Here is a 24,483-nt window from a genome sequence, read left to right as displayed (position 1 = left end):
GCTGTGGAGTATTTTAGCGATTTTAGTAATATGAATTGCTCAAATTATAGGGTTTCTTCTGTGTTTTTTTCATCATCTCGATGTTGCAGTTTGAAGTCATAAAACTCACAGCTTGTCAGTTTTTTACAATCCTTTGTCGTGTTAGCTGTAGTCTCTTTGATTTGTCAATGTCCACCAGTTATGACTATATACTATGCATGACTATATACTATATGTCATATAGGCAGATGTATGGAGAAAAATGTTTCTACCTGGAAGCAGAGGATCTCAGCTCCAATTTAGCAGTCCAGAGAAACCCCAAAGAGGATTATAAGACATCATTTGCCAGTGTTGGGATATCGAGGTTTGTCAGCTGCATGGTGGCAGTCAATCTCACTGAAAGGCTCCAGGCACCAAGCAAAGCCATCAGAGATTATAGGATGACAGAGTTTAAGTACCAGCACCTGATGATCCATCTTACCAACATCACTGTGACTGCGAGGGCTTTGTTGGAGAAGATGACCTTTTTTTTCCCTCTCAGGTAATCTGTCGAAAACCTGCACCTTGGAGGGCTGGACAAAAGTACAAGAACACTTTGGCCAAAATTGTGGGTATAACCAAAACAGCACCATAGGTGAGGAGAAGGTAAGAATATAAGGTTGGAAGATAGCTTTTATTTGGCTGCTTCCTGCTGTACTTTTTGAGAGTCAAACAAGAGCAAAACTGCTCATGAATTTTTCAATGTTTCCAGAAGTTGGTTTTCTACTAGTAACCTTTGGCCAAATACAGAACGTGACCATTGCTGCTTTATAGGTCTCCTTGTCTAGTTTCACATTGTTTTCATAATAAGAAGCTTGAACCCTTATCTCACCTCAGTGTGAAGGATCATAATTACATTAATGATAATTCCCTAATGGGACCGTTTTTGGGGCGCATTTGATAGTCACTTAAGTCGCAAAGGTGGTGGAGATCTTTAGCAACTGAACCGATGCAGTGATGGAGCTCATGAGCCAAAGGGGAACTCGGGCAGTGAAAATGAAGGATTGAGACATTAATGGAAGGAAGATCGTGGTAATGGCTGTGGAAATTCCTAAAAGCAAAGAGGTCAATGGAAAACCACAAGGCTCATACACAGAATTCTCATTATGCCAAGCATCACCTGTGGATTCGGTGGTGAGAGCTGCCAGGTCAACAAGATCATCATGCTGACATGCAACAAGACCAGTGAAAGATTAAAAATCAAGAGAGGAGGGTTTACATTTACATTTATTTATTTAGCAGACGCTTTTCTCCAGAGCAACTTCCAATGAACTCTATGTAGTATTATCAGCCCACGCACCTTATTCACCGTGGTGACTTACACTGCTAGATACACTACTTACACTGGGTTACTCCAAAAAAATATTTACAAAATATTTTTTTAAAGAAAATTTGATAATATAATATAAACATTGTATTTTCTATGAGATGTACTTCACTTTGGAGTAAAGCGTCTGCTAAATGAATGCATGTAAATGTAAATAAATTCAACGTAACATTGTTTTAGAAATTAAAGTAACAGAGCTATGGACTGCATTCATTCAATGTATACTTGTACTTATACTACTGAATTAATTTCTGTATTTCTTTATATTATGTAACATAATATAAAATAAAAAAAAAAATCATAGCAGGTTAAGGGCAGTTGATAGTGTAGTGATTAGAACTCTTAGAACGTCAGAAAATTACTGTTTCATATCTTACCTACTAGCTGTAGCACCCTTGAGCAACGTCCCTACCGTAAATCTTCTCCTGTTAAATTGCACAGGTGTATAAATAGTTCTAATCATTTATAAATATAAATAATTATGATTCTTTATATTTTTCTATTTTATTTCTTTAAGAAATAAAAATAATTATAATAATTTTTTTTAAAAAAGTTTTGAGGTAATCAAGATTCATCTATCCTGCGTTTCATGCACCTACTCGAGCGATGAACATCGGTGCATCAAGTGGAAAGTAACAAACTGGGTTTACTTAACAATCACATGTCTGCAGCCATGTCTCTTTCTCTTAATGTCATGCACAAATTGTATTTTTGCTTAGATGTGCATCGCTTTGGAGAAAAGCATCTGCTAAATTAATAAACGTAAATGTAAATGTAAATAATTTTAAGTAGCTTAATACTGTAAGAAGCTACGGAGAAGAGTGTCAGATAAATGTAAATATGCAATATTTATACTATAACATATATTCCATTAAATTTTCTATTAAATAATATATTTATAAAAAAAATTTAAATATATATTTAAACTTATATGATTGCCAATGCAAAAAGCCCCTTTCAGTGGGAACTGTTGTTATTTGTCCGTGATGTGGATGAGTCTGCTTTTGTGTGTTTGATTACTTCAGCCCTAAGTGAAATTAACGTTTATTTTTGTCTCAGGGGAATTTCTTTACGTCGGTGAGGACTGGCTACACCATTGGTCACAGTGTTTCCCTCATCTCGCTTACAGCAGCCATCATCATACTGTGCATCTTCAGGTGCGGAAATCCCACAGCGTTGCAGCTCCACGTGTCATGAGGAAGGAACTTTCAAACTGACCATAAACTGAAATGTATTTTTTTCTATGTCGCCTAAATAGTATAAAACAGTTTTTTTCTGCATTTATTGACATATGGATTGCTTTAAAATTCTGAGATGGGTGTACGCCTGCACATGGGCTGGACTGACATGCACTGATTCTTACACTAACATAAATACAGTCATGAATACTGGTTTCTACACATTTTTGTGTCCTTTTCAGTGTTATTTTCGCAATGAACCTGGACAGTTTTTTTTTATTTTATTGAGCGCATAGCTCATGATGATGTTGCACGTTTGACTCACCGCACAGTAAAGTTCAGCAGCACTAAATGCAGAGACAAACAGGATGACTTTGCTTGGGCAGTTACTCATAGGTTAAGTGGCTCTCCGCCGTGGCTCTCAGAGTGTTCCGCACTCCATTTAACAGAGCGGCAGCCCTGCCCCACGCGAAATCGGCGCCGTGGTCGGTTTTTTTCATAAGCGTTGGACGTGTGGCGTAGTAAACAGGCTCTAATTGCCAAAGGGCCGTCCTGTAGCCCGGGACAGGCCAGCATGTGACTGACCCAAGGGGCAGATGGAGACAGGAAGCGAGGAACAAGACCTGTACACACACTCCCCATCACGGGGACCCCCGCCTCACTCGAGAAACCCGTCGTCATCACGTACGATCCAGACGGTTTGTTACTTACACGTACCTTTCATGATCTGAGCGTTTTGCTTACCTGTAAAATGAAACGTGTTTTTTTAATGGGCCACATTAGTAAATTTAATTAAAAGCCTATTAAATATATGTATAGGTTGGAAAGTTATAGAAGGTATATATAGAAGGTTCTCTTGACTGCCCGGTGGCGCATGGACCATGGCCGTGGCTACTGGAAGATGAATATCGAAGTCCTCCAAGAAAAGGAGTATAGAGACCTTTTTCATGAGACTAGGTACAGCTGGTAGTGTAGTGGTTAGAGCTCCTGTCTTTAGACAGTGTGTGTGAGTGACAGAGAGTGTGTGTGTGTCTGTGTGTGTGTGTGTGTGTCTGTGTGTTCCACTGATGTATGGATGAGTGACCCAGTGTAAGTAGTGTATCTAGCAGTGTAAGTCACCGCAGTGAATAAGGTGTGTGGGCTGATAACACTACATAGAGTTCATTGGAAGTTGCTTTGGAGAAAAGTGTCTGCTAAATAAATAAGGAACTCAGCAGACCTCACCTCCTCATGGAATGAAGGATGAAGGACTTTTGCTATGTGTCGTAAAAAAAGATTTAGCTGCAAAACTGAGGAAAGTCTCTGTGTGACTGACGCTGAGTCCAGGGTGTATCTTAGGACTTCTGGGCTATTGTGGTATATTGGATACTATTATTATACAGGTGGTCTCCGACTTGATGGGGTTACGTTCGGTGAAACCATCATAAGTCGAAAATGCATTTAAGACACCTAATACACACCTCTGCTTGACAGACCGGGAGATGTGGATCACTCTCGCTGCCCAGCATCTCGAGAGAGCATCGCTCCGGGTATAGCTTGCTCGGGAAAAAATCAAAATTCAAAGTACGGTTTTTACTAAATGTCTATCGCCAGCTCACCATCGTAAAGTCGAAAAAAATTCGAAAAGTCGATCCATCGTAAGTCGGCGACCACCTCTAATAATATCTGGGATTTTAATCAGGTAAGTGTTATTGTCAGTTTTAGTTATGTAGGTAGGCATATTTTGTAAAATGTAATCAAGGACATGTACTCAAGTATGACCGCTCATACCAACAGCATTTTTTGATGAGTGTCACAGCAAAGGGTGAAACACTTTAATGAGTTTCTTTGCAGGAAATTAGGGATTTACATTGGACCCATGAAACTGTCACTGAAACATTTAATAAGCCCAGTAGGGAGCAGCTGGTAGTGTAGTGATTAGAGCTGCTGCTTTTGCACCAAAATGTCACAGGCTCAAATCCCACCTCAAGCTGTACGACCCTTGAGCAAGGTACTTTCTCTAACTTGCTGCAGTAAAATTACCCAGCTGTGTAAATAATTGTTAGTGATTCTGGGGAAAAGTATGAGCTAAATGAAGAAATACAAGTACATTATACCCTTTATAGCAGCGATGAAAACAAGTTAAGAGTAATTAAGAGTAGCCAATTACTCTGCCTCTAGCAGCAGATTATTGATATATGAACTTTTTGGGGTATACCTTTTAACTAGAACATATTAATATATAATACAGGATAACAGAGCAACAGATTCCTCTTTTACCAGATTGATTTCTCTGCGGTGCTCAAAGATCCAACAGCCGTGTTCAGACATGAACGATGAACGTGCGATGAAGCCATATTTCCGACGCGCCGCTGCAAACATCAAGTTGTCGTTCCTGACATGTCGCGCACAACCACCTAATGATGACGCATTATTTTCATTTGATCATTTTTTTTTAGGAAGTTACACTGCACAAGGAACTATATCCACATGCACCTCTTTGTGTCCTTCATCCTGAAGGCCATCGCCATATTAATGAAAGACGTGGTTCTCTACGAGGTCGGAGAGTTCGACGACTGCTTCTCGGAGTCTGTAAGTTGATCTTGCTCTAAAGAAGACATTCTTCATATTTATATGGAGCAGTATTCATGTATTATGTTGACAATGAAATGTAGAGGCCTATACTCATAGCCTCCTTAGCGGACAGTGCTTATGTCTACCTGTTTATTCGCTTGAAGGACGACAGCCCCACTTTAGTGAGCAATTCCTCCGCAGTGCGGGCGAGCGAACGCGTGGCGGCTGGTGTGGAGGAATACACACATTACAGCAGAGTAAGTGGGCGCGTTGCTCAGGCAGCCGTTGTTCGGTCCGAATTATTGACTTGTGTTGCCTCGTCGATGTCGCTGTGCATCTTCCCATTTCCTTAATACTTCAGCTGTTTTCATCATCTCCATCATCATAAATGTAAATGTGAGAATGACCTGTAATTACTGCCACTAATATAATACATTCAACAGTATTACCCTGAAAATTGTGCTTTTTTTAAGCATATTTGGGTGGAAAATGGGTAACTTTTTAGATTCTGGGAACGCATAATCCATTCATCCAATTTAAGTAACTGCTGGTCCCCTGAGGAGGGTTGCGGTGAACCGGAGTCTATCCCAGAACCGTTGGGTGCGAGACTGAAGGGGGTGCATCCTGGACAGGGTGCCTGCACATCACAGGGAAACAAGCCACACACACACACACACACACACACACACACACACACACACACAAATTTAGCATCATTAATCCACCTGAACAGCCTTTCTTCAAATTGTGGGAGGAAACCAGAGCACACCCACCCAGAGAGAACAAGCAAACCCTACAGAGACTGAACAGGAATCAAACCCAAGTTCTCCCGCACCACTCAAGCACTGCATGGCAGCAGCCTCATTCCTCACTGTGCCACCGTGCTGAGAACCGTGCCGAATTTCCTCAGTTTTAATCTATGGAAATCGGGTCTTTAATTAGAAAAAACTGACTTAATGGCAAAAATTGCTGGAATGCATTGGATCTGTTAAGTGGGGTTAGGATGTACCTTTAAAGTCCAGTTTGAGAGACAATGTCACTATTACACCAGGATGCCAGTTATAGTACGAATTCTGAAAACTTTTGTGCACTTGAACAGGGAGCAAATATTATTGCAAGCACTACAGATCATGTTTTGTTTGTGTGCTATAATATTCCACCATTCTGCCTTAAGATACCGTACAACACCAGGATAAGATATGTTCTAGGCTAGGAAACCTCTGGCTTTGAACCCTTGTTGATTTTCCTCTTGTGCCTGCTTTGTTAAATGATAAATGTTGAACTGATAGACTTTTCTTTTTTGCCCACATTTACTTGAGGGTGTAGCAGTGTTTGCCAAGTCCTTAATCTTTGAGGGATTGTTGCTGGTCGATTTAAACAGCTGGCTGTTGGAACCGGGTTTATGTTTGTCAAACATACGAAAGGTGAACTTTGTGGGTCAGTGCAATTCGTGCAGCTGGGAGAAAATTAAGCAGAAACAAGAGCACATGCAAAATTTATACGTTTTTAAAGAACAGGCTTTTCGTTCCTCGAATCCCCATTTTTACAATGACGAAAAACAATTGGACCTAAATATAGCTACTGTAAATCAATGATAATAGTGGTTAAAATACAAGACTTTTAGCATAAGCCTTTAATTGTAAATTGCACCTAAAATTACTGTATGTGTTGTTTATTTACAACCGGTAGCGTAGTGGTTAGTGCTGCTGATTTTGGACTCAAAGGTCACAGGGTCGAGTCCCACCTCTGGCTGTAGTACCCTCAAGTAAGGTGTTTACACTAAACTCCTCCAATAAAATTACCCAGCTGTATAAATAGGTAAATGATTATACTGTAAGTAGCTTAACATTTCAAGTTGCTCTAGAGAAAAGTGTCAGCTAAATTAATAAATGTGAATTTATGTGTGGCACTGCACTTGTAGTTAGTTATACATGTTTTATTTGTAGTCATAAAATGATAGCAATGATGTGAGAGAATTTATAACCGTCTCGGTGTGAATTGGCATATATTCCTGTTTTCATTGGTCCAGAGTACTGCTGGAATATGTACAGAACAGTTAATTTTAATTTTGCTAGATGCAAGTAGCGCTGTTGTCTCACAGCGCCTGGGTGGTGTGAGAGGACGTGGGTTTGATCCCCGCTCAGTCTATGCTGAGTTTGCATGTTCTCCCTTTGTCTCTGTGAATTTCCTCCAAGTGCTCTGGTTTCCTCACACACTCCAAAGACATGCTGTTCAGGTTCACCCATAGTGTGTGAGTGACAGAGAGAGTGTGTGTGTGTGTTCCACTGATGTATGGATGAGTGACCCGGTGTAAGTAGTGTATCTAGCAGTGTAAGTCACCACGGTGAATAAGGTGTGTGGGCTCATAACACTACGTAGAGTTCATTGGAAGTTGCTTTGGAGTGTCTGTTAAATCAATAAATGTAATGTAAATGATGCTGCACCAATGTTAATTTGAAAAATATTAGTTCTACTGGGAGGAAGTTGAACAGGCTATCGGTTATACAAACAGTTTTGGTTTTTCTTATCTAATAGGATGACACCATGTCCATGTGTGCACATTGTAAAACGTCAGGCTTGAAGGGTTTGTTTTTCTGAACTTCAGACAAATAAAAAGGGATTATTCTGGGGATTTTATTTTACAGTGTTTTAGGAGAGATCCAGAAACGGAACGATTTCACACTGAGCTACTACACCAACTGCTTCGTATCTCAAACAACAGCTTTTTTTTTTTTTTCTTTCAAAAAGTCCCTCACGATGAACTTTTGATTATAAATTGTGGCCCGGACTGTGACGCCACGGCCGTGGAAAACAGTTGCACGAGTTCAGCAGTTTGGGGATTATAGCAGAACACGAAAAAGCGACGCGAAGCATTCAAATTCTTTCGGGATGCTGAGGAAGCGAGAGCACAGTCACACGCCGCTACCTTTCGGATGTAAACGGCATGTACCGAACGACTTATCCATATTTCTGGGACGTTACGAGGCTCATAAGGAGAATATATGAGCCCCTGAGGTTGCTGGGTAAATGCTGGGTTGCTACAAAAGGCCTCGCAGAGCTTGAGGAGTGTCGGCTGCTCCCAGGCGGCTAATGCCCTTAACAGGTCGCTGCCGAGTGGCACGGGCTGTCAGGGGAAATCCGGCCATTTGTCAGGAAAACATCTGCCACGCTTCTTCCCGAAAAGCATCTCACTCCACTTATGCTGTGCGTTTGTGAAAAAGGCGCGCGTCCCTTTTTCGTGCCTCGAGACGGCAACGAGCAGAGATTAATTTTTCTTTATCTGGAGGGCTGAACGGAGGCTGGTTTCTATGTCAGTTAATTCTTTGGTTATTTATTTTTCCGGGGCAGGGGGTAGCAGATCGGTTGAGCAATTGCGTTCCGAAAATTTCCAGTTCAGTTCTACTCTAAGCAGCGGCCCTTCTGTTAAACACGGCTGGAGTAAATTACTGAACGAGTTAAAGATATTAGAAATTATGTACCAGTTTCAGTAATGCACTCAGAGTACAGATGCTCCTCTACTTACGATGGTTCGACTTTCGATTTTTCAAAGTTACGATGGTACGATGCTGATTGGTATTCGGTAGAATCCGTACTTCGAACTTTGAATTTCGATCCGTTCCCGCCCTTGAGATATGCGGTACGATACTCTCTCCCGATGGACGATGCTGGGCGACGGCGACGAGCCGCAGCATCCGCTCCACCACACTCGCAGTCTCTGTAGCGATCAGGCGAACGAGTGTAAACAAGCGATACTGCGTTGAAAGCGTTTTTATTTTGTGTTTTTGCATCCCATCATGTCTACTGAACACCCATGTGTGTCTCCTGCTTAAATTTGCCCAGCTGTAGACTATGGTAAGTGTTCTGAGCACGGTCAAGGTAGGCTAGTCTAGGCACTACTGTATTCTTTTTCCACCTACGATTTTTCCACTTACGATGGGTTTATCGGAACGTAACCCCATCGTTAATCGAGAAGCACCTGTACCTGTTTTTGTCTTTTGTGCAATGAAATGCAATAAATTCTTGAAGAAGTAGTGCATTGTAATCGAAGGACACATCTGAATCTAACCTCTGGCTGTAGTTCCCTTTACATTTATTCTTTTAGCTGACACTTTTGCTGAAAGCAACAGACAATGTCCAAGTTACAGCTTTTACAAGATTACAGTTATTTGCTTGTTCACATAGCTGGGTAGTTTTTTTATTGGAGCACTTTAGGGTAAGTATGTTGTTCAAGGACACTATAGCCAGAGGTAAGGCTTGAACCTCTGGATCTAAAGGTAATAACTCAAACCACTACACTACCACTACCCTTTAATATGGTATTGACACCAAATTACTCCAGTAATAGTTACCAGGCGGGGGGCATGGGGGCGCGGTGGGTTGGGCCGCAGTTCTGCTGTCCGGTGGGTCTGGGGTTCGAGTCCCGCTTGGGGTGCCTTGTGACGGACTGGTGTCCCGTCCTGGGTGTGTCCCCTCCCCCTCCGGCCTTACGCCCTGAGTTGCCGGGTTAGGCTCCGGTTCCCCGTGACCCCGTATGGGACAAGCGGTTCTGACAATGTGTGTGTGTAGTTACCAGGTGTGTTTATGGGTAAATATTCGTAAGTAACCTATTGAACAATACTAACTGTAAGCGGCTTTGTAGAAAGTGTCGATATATCACTAAGTAGTAATAAAGCTGACTTTGTGGGATCTGGTGTTGACGTCAGTGCAAAAGCTTCATATTAGTATTAATAACCCTCTGAAATAACCATGGCAGTTATAGATTGGCTGTATAACTGATGATATATAAATCACTTGTTGGAAGATGTTGTTGAGCACTTCCATTAGATAGATAGATACTTTATTCATCCCGGGAGGGAAATTCTTATTAAGGCTATGTAGGTGTTGGGAAAAGTAGACCTTTGACAGTCTAACTGAGATTCCACACATCACGTGCCCCCAGAAAAGGATGGAATCTTTTCAATTAAAGTTCTAGAGGGTACCTGGTGACCTGAGCCACCCACAGCAGACACCCCCCGGCCCACCAGACACACCCTTTTCCAACAACGCGTTACCTGCAGTTGTACATCTGATATGGTATGAAGAGCCGATGACAACGTGTCCTTGTTCAATCCTCTTTGCTCCTCGACGTTGCATCTCTCTGAAAGCTTTCCAGAGGGTTCCTCAGCCCAGGTGTTCACCCCTGTGGAGAGGGCTTCAGGAAAGTCTCTTATGGCAGTATGGGGCAATTTGGGTGCATTAAGCACTGCGAATCGCTCCACTGATTCTACTCTGCCGTGACCAGAGATGGGCCATTTCTGGAATTTAGAGCTGGGAATGTCAAGAAGAGTTTTATTGTGGTTGTTTGTTATAGGCAGTGTGTCTAAATTCCAAATGCATAATGTTGATGAAGTAGTTTTTCACTGCTTGTGTACCGATCTCATGTTTTCAGCTTTCGAGAGCTGCTCTTGAAACTGCCTCTATGAAGGTATGAGTGCAAAGTACGTTACTGTACGTTGATAAAAACAAATCCATAAAGTAATAATTGAACATCTTTCACAGTTCTTTCCATTGTTCTTCTTCTTCTATTACTATTATTATTTTTATTATTATAGAAAATGTGCAGCGATCAATATCGTCGTTCACAGTAGTGAAAATGTATTTGATGAATTTAGTCGTTTCATAGTCTGTAAAACTTGGGCTGAGATGGCGACAGAAGATGAGTTCCCTTAATGGAACTTTCAGTGCTGATTTCTTGAAGAGCCTTGAGCTTTCAGAGAAATTAAGAAAGCAAAGTTATCGAAGATGCGTTCTAATAGCTATGTATTGGTTTCAGGCAGGACCGCTCCGGACGCGCTTTCAGGTTAATTATTTTTTCATGCTCAGAGCCGTGCCACTTTCACTGCGGGTGGTGGACGTCCCCGAATTCTTGGTTCACTGCTTTTCGCTGGCCTGGTTTCAGCTCTTATTGTGCCTCAGAAAAGTAATTTGCAGGCCTTTCTTGTTCCCGCTCGTGCGTGTTTTCTGCGTTTGGCTGAGCTCCTTCACTCGACCTCTCCTATCCTCCGTGGTGCCACTGGGCTCCGCTATAAAAACTAGTGGTGTTTAGGCCGATGACTGAGAACATGGTCTTCATTCTTCCATTCATGCCTCCTTTTCTGTTCGAGGGATCATGTAAAATAAGGGGGCTTCGGCAACTTTACGGGTTCTTTGGCATCCTTGAAACGACTCTCCGTTAACTTACGCAAGCAATCTTATGGACAGCTGTTGAGAAAGATCCACCGGGCAACACATACGGAAAGAAACACTGTGCCGTGGATGTGTGCATGTGTAGAAGGGATGACTGAAACACACAGATTCCATATTATGATTAAAACTTCCATTAAAAATGAGGAGGAACATGGTGTCAGACATGTAGACAGTAACAGGCTCAGATTATACCATTAACAGGGCTATAGTTTGGTCAGAAGCTCAGGCCAGTAGGGGGGTGCAGTGGGTTGAACCATGGTCCTGCTCTCTGGTGGGTCTGGGGTTTGAGTCCCACTTGGGGTGCCTTGCGACAGACTGGCGTCCTGTCCTGCGTGTGTTTCCTCCCCCTCCTCTGTTGCCGGGTTCGGCTCTGGCTCCCTGCGACCCCCATATGGGACAAGCGGTTAGGACAGTGTGTGTGTGCATGTGCGTGCTCAGTCCAGTGACTTTTTTGTTTGCCTTTTACTGTGTTTTCATACCATTTCACTCTAAACTGATTTCATGCTGTTACTGAAAATTTACTGCATTGCTGACGTACCAAATCTTGTGCCATAGCCAGGGAACTGAAAGGATTACTGGAGCATTTTTGCTTAAATTTAGAAGGCAAAGTCAAAAATTTAATTTTGAAACACATTTGGAGGTAATATAAAAACAGAATAATAAGAAAATAGAAAAATATATATCTTAAAATAAATAATTCATCTACAATTGGTCCCCGACTTGCGATGGGGTTACGTTCTGATAAACCCATTGTAAATCGAAAATATCGTAAGTCGAATATGCATTTAATACACCGAACCTACTGAACATCATAGCCCAGCATACGTGCGATGGCCATTACAATCTTGATTTTTTTGATGGGCTTTAGTTTCTAACACAGGTACGTGGGACTTAAGGAACTTAATGCAAATTGCATCTTGACTGCACAAAAAGTAAAGGTGTCTTCTTGAAAGTCTACAAGACTTTAATATATGGTGTATAACTGTTAAAGTGAATTAAATCTCTGGGGTTTTTTTTTCCCTTTTTTGGTCACTAAACTAAATTTGATGAGCCATGAACATGACCAGTATATTAATATACCCCTGTCAAAGTAAAAATTGCAGTACTGGCCCTGGCACGACCTTTGTGGCCAGGGGGACACTGTGGCAGTTTCTCATGAACCTATGCTGCACCCTGCATCGGAGCGATATCCATGACACACTCGGTCCAGAAACACTTTACAAATGTGTGTGAAGGGGGATTACAGAACTTTCTCCCTCAGATGCTTCTGAGATGCTGGACTACCAAAAGGCTGAAATAAAAAAGGTCCAAATCAGTCTGTTTTTTTTTTAACTCTTGTCAGACTAGAGCCTTTGTGGTTAAAGAATTTTAGAGATACTGTCCACAATAAATAGAAAAACTTCACCACTGATTAATTTTTTAAAATTTGTATTTGGCATTCTTTTATTCTCCTCTATTTTTTTATCTGCATCCTTTGCCTGTAAGTAATTTTTAAGGACTGTAGGGGCATTTCAATGGCTATCATATGGTTCCTGTCTCTAACAGAACCATGGTCATGTATTGGCTGGTGTTACATTGTGAATACTGGATACGTGTCCAAAATGAACTACAGTCGAACCTCGACTTTCAGTGGTTTAACTTTCGCGGGTTTTATTATCTGTTAGTTTGCCATCAATACTTAAATGAGAATTTCTTTGGAGTTTTGAGGGATACTGCGGTAAATAGCAGGTGACTTGCGTAAACTAGAAAATGTAAGAAAACTAAAAACTGTAATAAGAAATAAATGCATAAAATATATGTATTATTAATCTTTTTTATCGTTTACTACCATAAATATATACACAGATTTATTCTAAAAAGTTAAATTTAGTAAAAAGTTTCAGTGCGCTACGGAACTGCAGACTATACACTCTGTTTGGGGACGCCCAACATATAAATCATACTGTTGCAGTACAGTGTATTGTTTTAATTTTTGTGTATTAAATATGGTCAACAGTATTAAGAGTTAAGATTTGGGGGGCCTGGAGATATTCGCGGTTTTTCCACGTTCGCGGTGGTTCTGTACCCCTAACCCCCGCGAACGTGGAGGGCTGACTGGATTCTATCAATCCCTGTTGTGATGTTCTTGCTACTGACCCTTCTGTAGGTTGGATGCAAAGCTGTCATGGTCTTCCTCCAGTACGCCGTCATGGCCAGCTTCTTTTGGCTCCTGGTGGAAGGCCTCTATCTTCACGCTTTGCTGGCAGTTTCCTTCTTCTCCGAGAGAAAATATTTCTGGGCCTACATTCTGATAGGCTGGGGCAAGTATTTTTTTCATTGTCTTTTGTAAATCACTGCGTGTCAATGTAGAACGAGCGAAAAATATCCCGCTGTGATGTGACTAAGCTAATGGTTTCCTGTTATCTCCAACCCACGTAGGGGGTCCCATTGTTTTCATCACCGCATGGAGCTTTGCAAAGGCGTATTTTAATCACACTGGGTAAGTTAGATGTCCCCCTACCATAAGTCATTTTCTTCCAAACCTTGGTGCATCTGTCAGTGCATCGAAAATATTTTTACATTTACATTTTCATTTATTGATTTAGCAAATACTTTTCTCCAAGGCGACGTACATCTCATGGAAAATACAATGTGTACATTACATCAGCGGGAAGAGACACTTAGATGCAGACGTGTGATTCTTAAGTGCAGTTAGTTTGTTTCTTTCCACCATATGAACCAGTGTTCATCACACAAGTAGCTGCATAAAACTTTATCAGAATATTGACGATTCCTGATCACCTTCCTAGTAATTTTTTTTTGAGTTGCATATAAACATTTTCGTTACATTACAGGAGTAGATGTGTAAAGGTTTATCTGGGCATCATCTTACAGTTATAGAGCATGAACATTTACACCTTACATGAACTTGAGAGATGATGGCCGAAGTGAGTTTGGAAGAGGTGAATTTTTGAACACATTCTTTCTTGAATATGAAATGATGTGTCCACCTATTATGACTATTTTTTTTCTACGTACTGTAAATTGCAAATAGAATAGCATTATCCATTAATTTACCAAGATTATTAATAAAATTCTTAAACCAAATTTGAACTGAATAATTTTCTAAATACAAATTGAGCCGAAGGGAAGTAGCTGTTGATGGTTTGACGTGAACCCCGTACTCTGCTTTTAAGACCAATTTGCATTTGGTTCTTGTTTCATTCATTTTTGCACTTTCTCTATATCCCTCCTACCCCATTGTAGGCTCTGTTACTACAATAATCTGCTGAAACTGTAGTATTTATGGGTGAGAGGCTAGGGTCAGGCTGATGCAGAATTGTGCGTCTGCATGGAGGTCACCATTTATAGTTTACACAATTGCCAAGGATACCTTTCAACCCAATCCTTGTACCGTTCTGTCTTTTCATCACTAAACGAATGGTACATCCCTTTGATTAAATACCAAACTGATGTGAATTAATCCTCCGGAACAGAGGTGTTATTATTATAACATATTATTATTACTTTAAATGATAATTAATTAATAATATTGCAGCTTCATGGCAATATCAATTAAAAATTGAAAGAGGTTAGTATTACAAAGCTGTGTTTAGTAATGTAATAATAATGTAAATAGCATTATTCATTATTCTTTCAGGCATTCCCAGCGAAAGTGTTCTTTGTACACCTGTCACTTTCCATTAGTCGGGATAGCTTTGTTCAAGGATAGCTTGTAGCACAGTGGTTAGGGGCTGTCACCATGACATCTGAAGGTCAAAGGTTCGAACCCTATTTGCTGATGTAGTGCCCATGAGCATGGAGCTTACCCTGAATTGCTCCAGTAAAAAACACTAAGTTGTGTAAATGGATAAATCAGTGTGACTTCCTTAGTATTTTACATTTGAAGAAAAGTGTCAGATAAATATAAATTATTATAAAATAATGTCTGCTTTTAATGTAAAGTTTTTGAGGAACTGTTCAACTGTTTTATTATATGCTGGTACAGGTGCTGGGATATTATTGAAGCTACTGACCGCTTCTGGTGGATCATCAAAACTCCTATTCTAGCATCAATACTGGTAAGTTCACACAGGGATGATAATATTCTTACAAATACTGGAATCAAATCCGAACATGAATCATCTTCTAGACAAAAGGCTATTACCTGTTTTCAAAAGTTAGCTGTCAAACATATTAAACTTATCAACTTCCTCATCCAAGGTTTGCTTTTGAAACCTGCAGAATGCCCAAAGAGTATGTGTCTTTCAAAAATTAGATTTTGCGTGTTGAGTTTGTTGACAACGTCCTTTTGGATTCCTCTTTTCATTTACACCTAACTGACCTTGAGCATCTCACCAAAGTGCATATACTTCATATAGCCTGGTCCATCTCCACCTCATCTATGCCTTCAGAAATGATGATGTGAGGGCAGAACCTCAAGGCCATCCATGGTCAACCCTGTCCAGAAAACGAGACACCCAACAGTTCCACACCGGTTGATGTGGGCAGTCGAGATGAACATCAGACAAGCCTTGTGCTGGTGCTCTGCTCAGGTTCAATTACATGAAGGGGCCTTCCATGAAATTGGGGCGGGCAAATCCTGTAACAGTCAGTGAAGTGGCTCCTGACGCAGTCACTCAGAGGATTAAACTTTTAACTTGGTGAAGATAAACACCTTTACTTTTAAAGTGGTAAAATATTATTACAAAAAGTATGTCTTAAAATGTAATCATTCTAAGAGGTTAGAAATCAGTTCAGACTGAGCTAGTATTTGTACAAATTCCAAAGCGCCTGTGCTATCTTCACAGTCCATTCCAGAAAATCCAGTGCAATTCAACAGTTGGGGGGACCGTTACTTCTAATTTATTCTGGTTAATGCCATTAATGCTATAAGTGTAAAGAGAATTATCACACTGTTTGTGCTGTGATTTATTTACTGCCCACAGGCAATTAGAAGAGTTTGCGCTAAGTACAAGCCAATCAAACTGAATACTTATATTATTAATGACTGTAATGTAAAGTCCTGGACTTCAAAAAAAAAGTGTGGGCTTTTAAAAGAAAAAACAACAGGAAAAAACTGAAGATGTGCTCAGCGTAAAATGAAATAAAGAATAAAGGACTAAAGGACTTACGTACAACCCGTAGTTACGAACCACCCCCTGTAAAGCCTATTATATTAAAAATTCGAGTTACAGACAGTGGTTCGTAATAACAAACAGCGCTACTTTGTGACACACATCAAAACATTGCGCATCTACAGTGGTTCGCGGGCTCATGAGCCCGAGGTAGAACTAAGACTTGGTTCTTTTCAGACCACCTTGCTGTTAACAGTGTCTTGTGTGTTACTGTATTTGGCTTTAATTTTTTTGTTTTCACCCTCCTAACCATGGCACCAAAGCGTAAACGTGATGCAGGTGATGGTGATGCATCAAAGAAAAGGAAAACGATCACGACCGAACCTAAAGTGGAAATAATTAATTGATCAGAAAAATGTGAAACACCAAAGAACGCTGGAAAAGCGTTAGATTTCAGTCGGTCAACGATCGGGACAATTTTAAAGGACAAAGGAAAATAATGGAGCATGTGAAAGGCTCTGTCCTGATGTGTCTCTCTCTCTCTCTGTGTAACTTTAAAACTAGTAACATTTATTATTATCGCTTCTTATCGCTCTATTATAAATACTGTAGTTACATTTATTATTATTATTATTGTTATCATTATTATTATTACTGTATTATTACGTTAAAGATGTTTTAGTGTTTCTAGAAGTGTTTATTTAATGTTTTTTATGCATAAGAGGGTACAATATATACTATATGCTGTATAGTAAGACAAACATTTGACTAACTGACGTTAGATCCGAACCGTACGTAACTGTTCCAACTTACGTACAAATTCGACTTAAAGACAGACTTGGGAACGGAACTCATTCGGAATCCGGGGACTTCCTGCACAGAGTCAAGATGGAAGCGCACATTCAAGCGTACCAAAAAACCATTTCTTTTTTCAGGACGGACGCATTTCCAGAGTCGACTCAAAGACGACTGTAACGTCTCCCATCTTTGCTCTATGTAGAAAAAGGCAAACCCTATTTCAGGAGCATTTGTAAAAGAAGGATGACGTTGTTTGGTTAACTCTATATCTCGAGAAGGCAAATACAAATGCTTTGCTCTGTAAATGTGCGTTGATGCGTTGTAATCTTTCCCAGTCGGTTATGCTGGTCACGGAACTCTCATTTGCCGTGCCGAGTTGCACACGAACGTGCATGAACAGTGTTTTGCAACTTCCTTCCTTTGAACTATGAGTCATACGCAAACTCTTCGAAGTTCATCTGCTTCCCCGTGTTTGAGTTTATGTTTATGTTTCCCTTGTTTTTACCGTACACCTGCCTTGTTCGGACCGCTGTGGTATCTTACTGTACAAAAAATATCCTACTAGAATCCCTCTGGGTACCATGTAGGCTGCTTCTATTCCCATATCACCCTTTCTCTCTGGGACCAGTGAGAAATGGGCACCCATGTCTGCTGTGACTTTTACATTTTATTCAGCTCTGATGATTCCCTTGAATCTGAAATATTTTCTCCAGCGTATGAAAATACATGACAGCATGGGGCAACTATCACAAGACCCGCAGATACAGGCTGCCATGCTCGTTGACTTATGGTGGGAGAGACTGTCAATCCCTGGTGGGGGCAAAGATATCCCAGAACCCTCCTCTGCTAGATTCTTGTGAAAGGTCATGCTGATGGCCTGGTTCTCAGGTTCCTTTTCAAAATCCGACCTGGCATATCTGGAGCTTTTCCCAAAGTCTTGGGTTGAACTTGATCAAATCTCCTCTCCCCATATCCTTCTGCCCCTACCCTATGACCCTAGTTTTTTTTTTTTCTTCTCCAAATATGACACACTAATAGTGTTTGTAAGATTTCATATTAGTCACTGACTGCTGTCCTTATGCTGTGCTTCGTTTAGGTCAACTTCATTCTCTTCATCTGCATCATCCGAATTCTTCACCAGAAAATAAACTGTCCAGATATCGGACGGAATGAATCCAACCAGTATTCGTAAGTTTGTTCTTTGACAGGCAATCAAGATTCATCTTTGTCCTCTTTCCGCTAAAAAAACTGAAAGACTGTTTTAGCATCTCTAACGTATGCGGTATATTTCAGTGCATGTTTCTTTAAAAAAAAGCCCCAAAACCCATCAGAAATGTAAATATAAATTGTAACCTGTGCTTTCTATATAAATTATGTACGACAAGCTCCTCAGGTTACCTTGACGTTTTTGACTGAATCTTTACAGGTCACCGGTTGCCATAAATTTGTCAACTTAGGAACTTTTTCTCAGAATTGACGTCATGAGAAAGTTGCCATGAAACAATTTGACTGGATGAGTTACTCATGTAAATGTAATATTACTTTGTTTTATATGCAGGAGGTTGGCAAAATCAACTTTGTTGCTGATCCCCCTTTTTGGAATAAACTATATAATTTTTGCTTTTATTCCCGAAGACTGGAACACCGATGTGAGGATGGTATTCGATCTCATTCTCGGCTCATTTCAGGTATGTCACAAGGTCCTCAGAGGGTTTTAAGCATTTAAAAAGTCCTGCCTGAATTTATAGAGACATTGAACGGATACTGGACAAATCCAAAACTCAGGTACTTTCTGGTGAGACCATTGCTTTATCAGAGGACCACTCACACTGCTGTGTACCAGTTTCATCTGTGGCTCATCATACATAGACTTTTAGAGAAGGTGTGTTAAGGGTAAATGAAGATAATCACAATAAAAACCTGGGAAAAACAACCAGTGATTTTTTTTTTAATCCAATTTTTGTATGTCTTCCGTGTGTTTCAAAAGCTAGTAGTAGAGTGGTGAGAGCTACTGCTTTTGGACCCAACAATTGCAGGTTTGAATCCCACCTCCTCTTGAAGTACCCTTGAGTAAAATACTTAGCTGCTCCAGTAGAAATTACCCAGCTATACAAATGGGTAAATAGTTGTAAAGCATCAGCTAAGTGAGTAAATGTCTTGATATTTATAAGGAAGTACTGCGAAAAAGTTTTTTTCTAATGATTAAAATGACATATTTTAAAGTTTTTTCTAATTCCCACCCAATCAACTACATTATAGGTTACAATGCATTTTATATATATTTCTTAAAAGATCTCGATTTTGAAATTGGGATTTACTGGTGTATTTATTGCACCTCTCAGAAGAATTTTAGGGAATTCTCTTTTTTAGGTGGCGGTTTTATTTAATGCTTGGTCATTCTGTAATTCCATTACGGTGGCATCATTTAAAACTGAAGGAGACTTTTTCTCCAGAATGTAAAAGCAGGAATTGGCTCTCTCTGGGGGTAATTAAATATGCTTGACCTGACTGAGTTATATATGGTTGTTAAAGTTCAAGAGCACATTACCTCTTGCACAAAATTAGCGTTCCACTGCTAGAGCAAAGAGTCTCAAAATGCACATATCCACCCATTATTGATGTAATTGGGCCACTTGGAAATTAAAACTGTTCTGTGCATCTATATATAAATATAAAGGGAAAAGCTGGCATACAAAAGTAGTTTTGAAACTATATTCTGTAGATGTCTTTATATATTACATGTTAAATGTGGGCACACATTTGTACTGTACAGAGGGACTTGCACTCTGTGGAAAGGTGGTAAATGTAGTATCCTTCCATCCTCTTGCTCACAGATAATTGAGGAAAGAATATATTTCTCTTAATTTATCCTTGGAGGCACATTATTTTGCCTTTTAACAACTGTGTATATTTTTCCACTTTTGTGTGAGGCTTCGTTTTATTTATAATCCCGTTTGGCTGCCCTTGGATCCACATGTATGAGATAAGTGATAAAGATGCAGTGATTGTAGGTCCCCTTGATAAGTGTCATTTTGGCTGCATGTGAACCCTTTAAAAAACAGAGCGCTGGATGTTAGAGGTATAAATATAGCTGTATAAATAAACCTGATTTATTGTTTTCTTTAATTTTGCAGCATGATTTGTCATTGGGAATTGAAGGGAAAGAATTTTCTGATCATTATTCCTTGGCCGCTGTTAAAGACTGGCCTCCTGATTCCCAGTTCTGCTCATGGTTCCACGTGAAACCTTTTAATGGGTTGGGTTGGATGGGTTTCACTTTCGGAATACCTTAGATATTTACCAGGTGCACTGGTGCTCTCCTTTATTTGCTGTTCATATTGTAATATATTTCAGTCCTGATTTCTTTCAGTTTAAATCTGGAGTAGAAGAGACTCCCTTGAGAAATTTCATTTCACATCTCAGCTGACTGTTTCAGAAGGTCAGTTGTGTCCATCAGAACTGATCAGATGAGTGTCAAAGCCACTACATTTACATATTTAGCAGATGCTTTTCTCCAAAGCAACTTCCAGTAAACTCAATGTAGTGTTACCAGCCCACACACCTTATTCACCAAGGTGACTTAAGTTGCTAGATATACTACTTACACTGGGTCACTCATCCATACATCAGTGGAACACACACACACACATCTCTGGGAGAACCTGAACAGCAAGTCTTTTGACTGTGGGAGGAAACCAGAGCACCCATAGGAAACCCACACAGACAGGGGAGAACATGCACACTCCATGACTGAGCAGGGATCGAACCCACATCCTCTCGCACCACCCAGGTGCTGTAAAACAGCAGCACTAGTTGCCGTGCCCCCGTGCTGCAGTATGTTAGACGTGTAGAATTTTTTCTCTGAAACCCTCATGATAATACTGAATGCTTTAAGGGAAGGGTCACACGCTGCTGACAGAGTTATGTTCCACCCTAGACTCGCTAGCACCTGCATTAATTATGCTGAGGATGTCTCTGCATGCTGTTACCCTGCTTTCCAGCAGGGATTAGTTTGATCTTTGTGCTACGATATTTGCTGTGGAATTGATGCTTGTCGTATGAAGGAAACTCATCAGTATGTATAAATTTGGGTGCTTAACTTTGTATGTGCATATGCCCCCTGCAAACATTTGCATTGATAATATTTCATGTGACTCACTCCTGTTTTGTATTGAAAAACATTTTTAATTTGCATTACGTGAAATAATTTTCTGGCTTGATGTATCAGAATAGACAAACAGGAGGAATAGAATCAATCATGTGAATAAAGAATAAATGAATATGAAAAAGCCCATATAAAATAAGCTTAATTATCATTCATTACAAAGCTTTTATTTTACTTTTGCAGTGTAAACAACCAAGGAAGTAAATGAACCAAAGATACATGCTGGCTTTTCTTTTATACCTTCTTTAATGTTTTTTTTTATCAGCGATACCCCGTCAACAGAAGATCTCTAACTGACTATTTGTTCTTTCATCCCCAGGGCTTCGTAGTAGCAGTTTTGTATTGTTTCCTGAACGGAGAGGTAAAATGACCACCTTCATCTGAATGCATGTTTTATTCTTCTCTTTAACCCCAGACACATGTGAAGGTAGTGAGAACACACTGTACTGTGTTGTATCTATACACACTGTGGGAAGTTAAGTTATACTGTTGATATAACTCAGCTGCCAGGTCCAGTAGTGCACTAGGAAAAAACAAGAGAACAATAATAATTTATTAATAACACTGTCATTCAGCACTGGCCCTTAAATAAACATGAGATGGACAGTGCCAGTTTTTCCATGAACACATACTACTCTATAAGCCTCTTGTATATTTGCTTCCTTCCCACTTGTAAAACACTTGAAACGGGACCTCTCTCTCCACTGTTTTACGCTTTAACTCGTGTAGCACGTAGGAGAATGAATCTGCTCTGAGTTGTCATTGGCTCATTTCCCTGCATTCTTCCAAGAGCTCCTTATAGCTCTTATCTTGCTTAACGCACATACAAGCAAACCCCCTGCCCCCATGTCCAGAGGCCAAATCTTGTACTCCAGACAAGAGAAGTAATCCTCCACAGAAGGACACAAAGGATAAATTCTGGAAATATGTGCATAGCAAAATGGGAAGAGCAGAATCTTATTTTAATCCTTCACCTCTAAGGGAAAATAGAAACTCTCTCTGTATATAGAGAGAGAGCCTCAAGGGCACCAGGTTTCTCCCGAGAAAAACAAGTTCATTGTAAACCTAACAAAAAGAAGAACCAATAAGTGTCCCTGGGCTGGCAAACCCAGCATGAAAAAACTACACCTCCCGAAACCATCTTCCTTAGTTCTCAGACCAGCTGCCTTTAAAGTGCATAGTGATTCCTACTGAATTGGCAGCAGCTGGTCTTCATTAAGGCTCTGAGACAGGGTAGGTGTGGGCAGAGGGGCACTGTGCATGAATTCAGTCTGGCTTCTACCTGGAGGGTACCAGCCACCAGCTCACTATACACACACACACACACACACACACACACACACACAAACAAACAAACTGTTGTATAAAAATTGCCCACTTGAGCTGAACTATGTGTCCCTGTCACTGGATCCTAGCATTCTTCAGTACAGATGCTCCTCTGCTTACGATGGTTCCGCTTACAATTTTCCAGAGTTACGATGGTACTATAGCGATACGTTTTCGGTAGAATCCGTACTTCGAATTTTGAATTTCGATCTGCTCCCGCGCTTGCGGTATGCGGTACGATACTCTCTCCCGATGCTGGGGGATGGGATGGCAGTGAGCCGCAGCATCCACTCAACCACGCTCGCAGTCTCTGCAGCAGATGAGCGTAAACAATCCCAAGTGTAAACAAGTGATACTGTGTTGAAAGCGTTTTTTTATTTTGTGTTTTTGTATCCCATTATATCTATTAAACGCCCATGTGTGTCTCCTGCTTAAATTTGCCCAGCTGTAGGCCATGGTAAGTGCTCTGAGCACGGTTAAGGTAGGCTAGGCTATGATCTTCAGTAGGAGCGCTACTGTATTCATTTTCCACTTACGATTTTTCCACTTATGATGGGTTTATCGGAACGTAACCCCATCGTTAGTCGAGGAGCATCTGTATTGTCATCCAGCATGGCTCCAAGCTGACTATGACCGCCTACATGGCTTAAACAAAGGCATTTACCTGTTAACTTGTATGGAGTTGTTAGCAAGGTACAATTTGGTAGGGACATACACACTTGTCCACCGAAGCCAAGGAGTGGAGTTGAGTCTCTTGGATATTCTGCTACAGGTGCAGGCAGAGGTCAAGCGGAAATGGAGGAGGTGGCACATGGAGAGGTTCCTGGGTGCCGACATGAAGTCCCAGCAGCCGTCCATAGGCAGCAACGGCAACAACTTCAGCACACAGATAACCATACTGACCAAGTGCAGCCCGACGACACGCAGGGCTTCCGCCTGCCACGATGACTCCTCCGTGCTCTAGTGTTGCCACCGTGCTCGGATTTGCTCTCTCGCCATCTCCGTCGACATCCTGGCTTTCACATTTCACACCACGTTCCAGGATGCAGTCGAGCAGCAGTTGGAGGATGTGCAACATAGCGCTGTGCCCGGACGGAGCCTGTTCTTCCCACTGATCTTACTAAGTTCTGATATTGAAGTAATAGTTATGTTTGTAGCAGCCCACATTTTTCAGATATGTGAAGTGGTGTAGTACCCAAAGTCAGTGCCGCCGAGTGTGTTCAGATGTCTGATTGTATAAACACAATGCTGTTTGCATGCATTCAGTCTGAAAAAATCTATTTTGCTTTTGTTAGCTTTGATACATTTGTAAATATTGGACATTTATCAAAGCTGGCAGCAACTGGAGGAGGTATGTTTATGCAGTTATTAGTACAGCCCTATACAGTGTATAAATATTCTGCATACAGTACAGTGTACAGATAAACAGTATATTTGATATTAGGATCAAAAATTGTACAAATGTTACTGTAAACAAGTAGATAACGTTTAATAAAAAATACGTTGGTTATGACATAATTTACTTAGCTTTTTTCCAGCAAGGGACGTTTTGCCAAAGCATTCTGGGTTAAGTACCTTACTCAAGTACAATACTTTTTTTTTATTTAATCGATTTTTCAAATTATTACAGCATTATATCTTGTAAAGACAGTAATTAAAATCTGAGAGCAGTTGTCTGATCAACAGTCACTGTTGTTATAAAGGTTTAAGTACTTGTGCATTGTACAAACCTAAGGTGCCTTGGACAAAGGATTGAGGTAAATAAGGAATAATGATAAAGAACAAAAATAAGTAATAGTGAACTGAAGCAAAAGCCTTGCCATATTGTATAAAGTT

General features: G+C 40.5%; 1 protein-coding gene across 4 annotated transcripts in view; it reads left to right on the top strand.

Annotated features, from left to right (window-relative positions):
• The window catches only part of vipr1a (vasoactive intestinal peptide receptor 1a), a 67,794-nt gene extending 43,646 nt beyond the window's left edge, over positions 1 to 24,148 (top strand). For 2 of the 4 annotated variants that reach the window (XM_018741712.2, XM_018741711.2), the window contains exons 4-14: positions 521 to 624; positions 2,405 to 2,502; positions 4,962 to 5,094; positions 5,241 to 5,333; positions 13,448 to 13,601; positions 13,720 to 13,780; positions 15,290 to 15,362; positions 18,253 to 18,344; positions 18,715 to 18,844; positions 21,641 to 21,682; positions 23,420 to 24,148. In XM_018741712.2, coding sequence (XP_018597228.1) covers positions 521 to 624; positions 2,405 to 2,502; positions 4,962 to 5,094; positions 5,241 to 5,333; positions 13,448 to 13,601; positions 13,720 to 13,780; positions 15,290 to 15,362; positions 18,253 to 18,344; positions 18,715 to 18,844; positions 21,641 to 21,682; positions 23,420 to 23,611 — 1,172 coding nt within the window. In that variant the 3' untranslated portion in view covers positions 23,612 to 24,148. The remainder of the gene's footprint in view (positions 1 to 520; positions 625 to 2,404; positions 2,503 to 4,961; positions 5,095 to 5,240; positions 5,334 to 13,447; positions 13,602 to 13,719; positions 13,781 to 15,289; positions 15,363 to 18,252; positions 18,345 to 18,714; positions 18,845 to 21,640; positions 21,683 to 23,419) is intronic. The other 2 variants (XM_018741714.2, XM_018741713.2) reach the window with 1 other exon arrangement.
• The last annotated feature ends 335 nt before the right edge of the window (positions 24,149 to 24,483 follow it).

The sequence above is a fragment of the Scleropages formosus genome, chromosome 7, assembly GCF_900964775.1.
Source record: "Scleropages formosus chromosome 7, fSclFor1.1, whole genome shotgun sequence".
Lineage (NCBI taxonomy): Eukaryota > Metazoa > Chordata > Actinopteri > Osteoglossiformes > Osteoglossidae > Scleropages > Scleropages formosus.
Note: the sequence above shows the minus strand (reverse complement) of the source record. Positions and strands in the feature narration are given on the sequence as shown.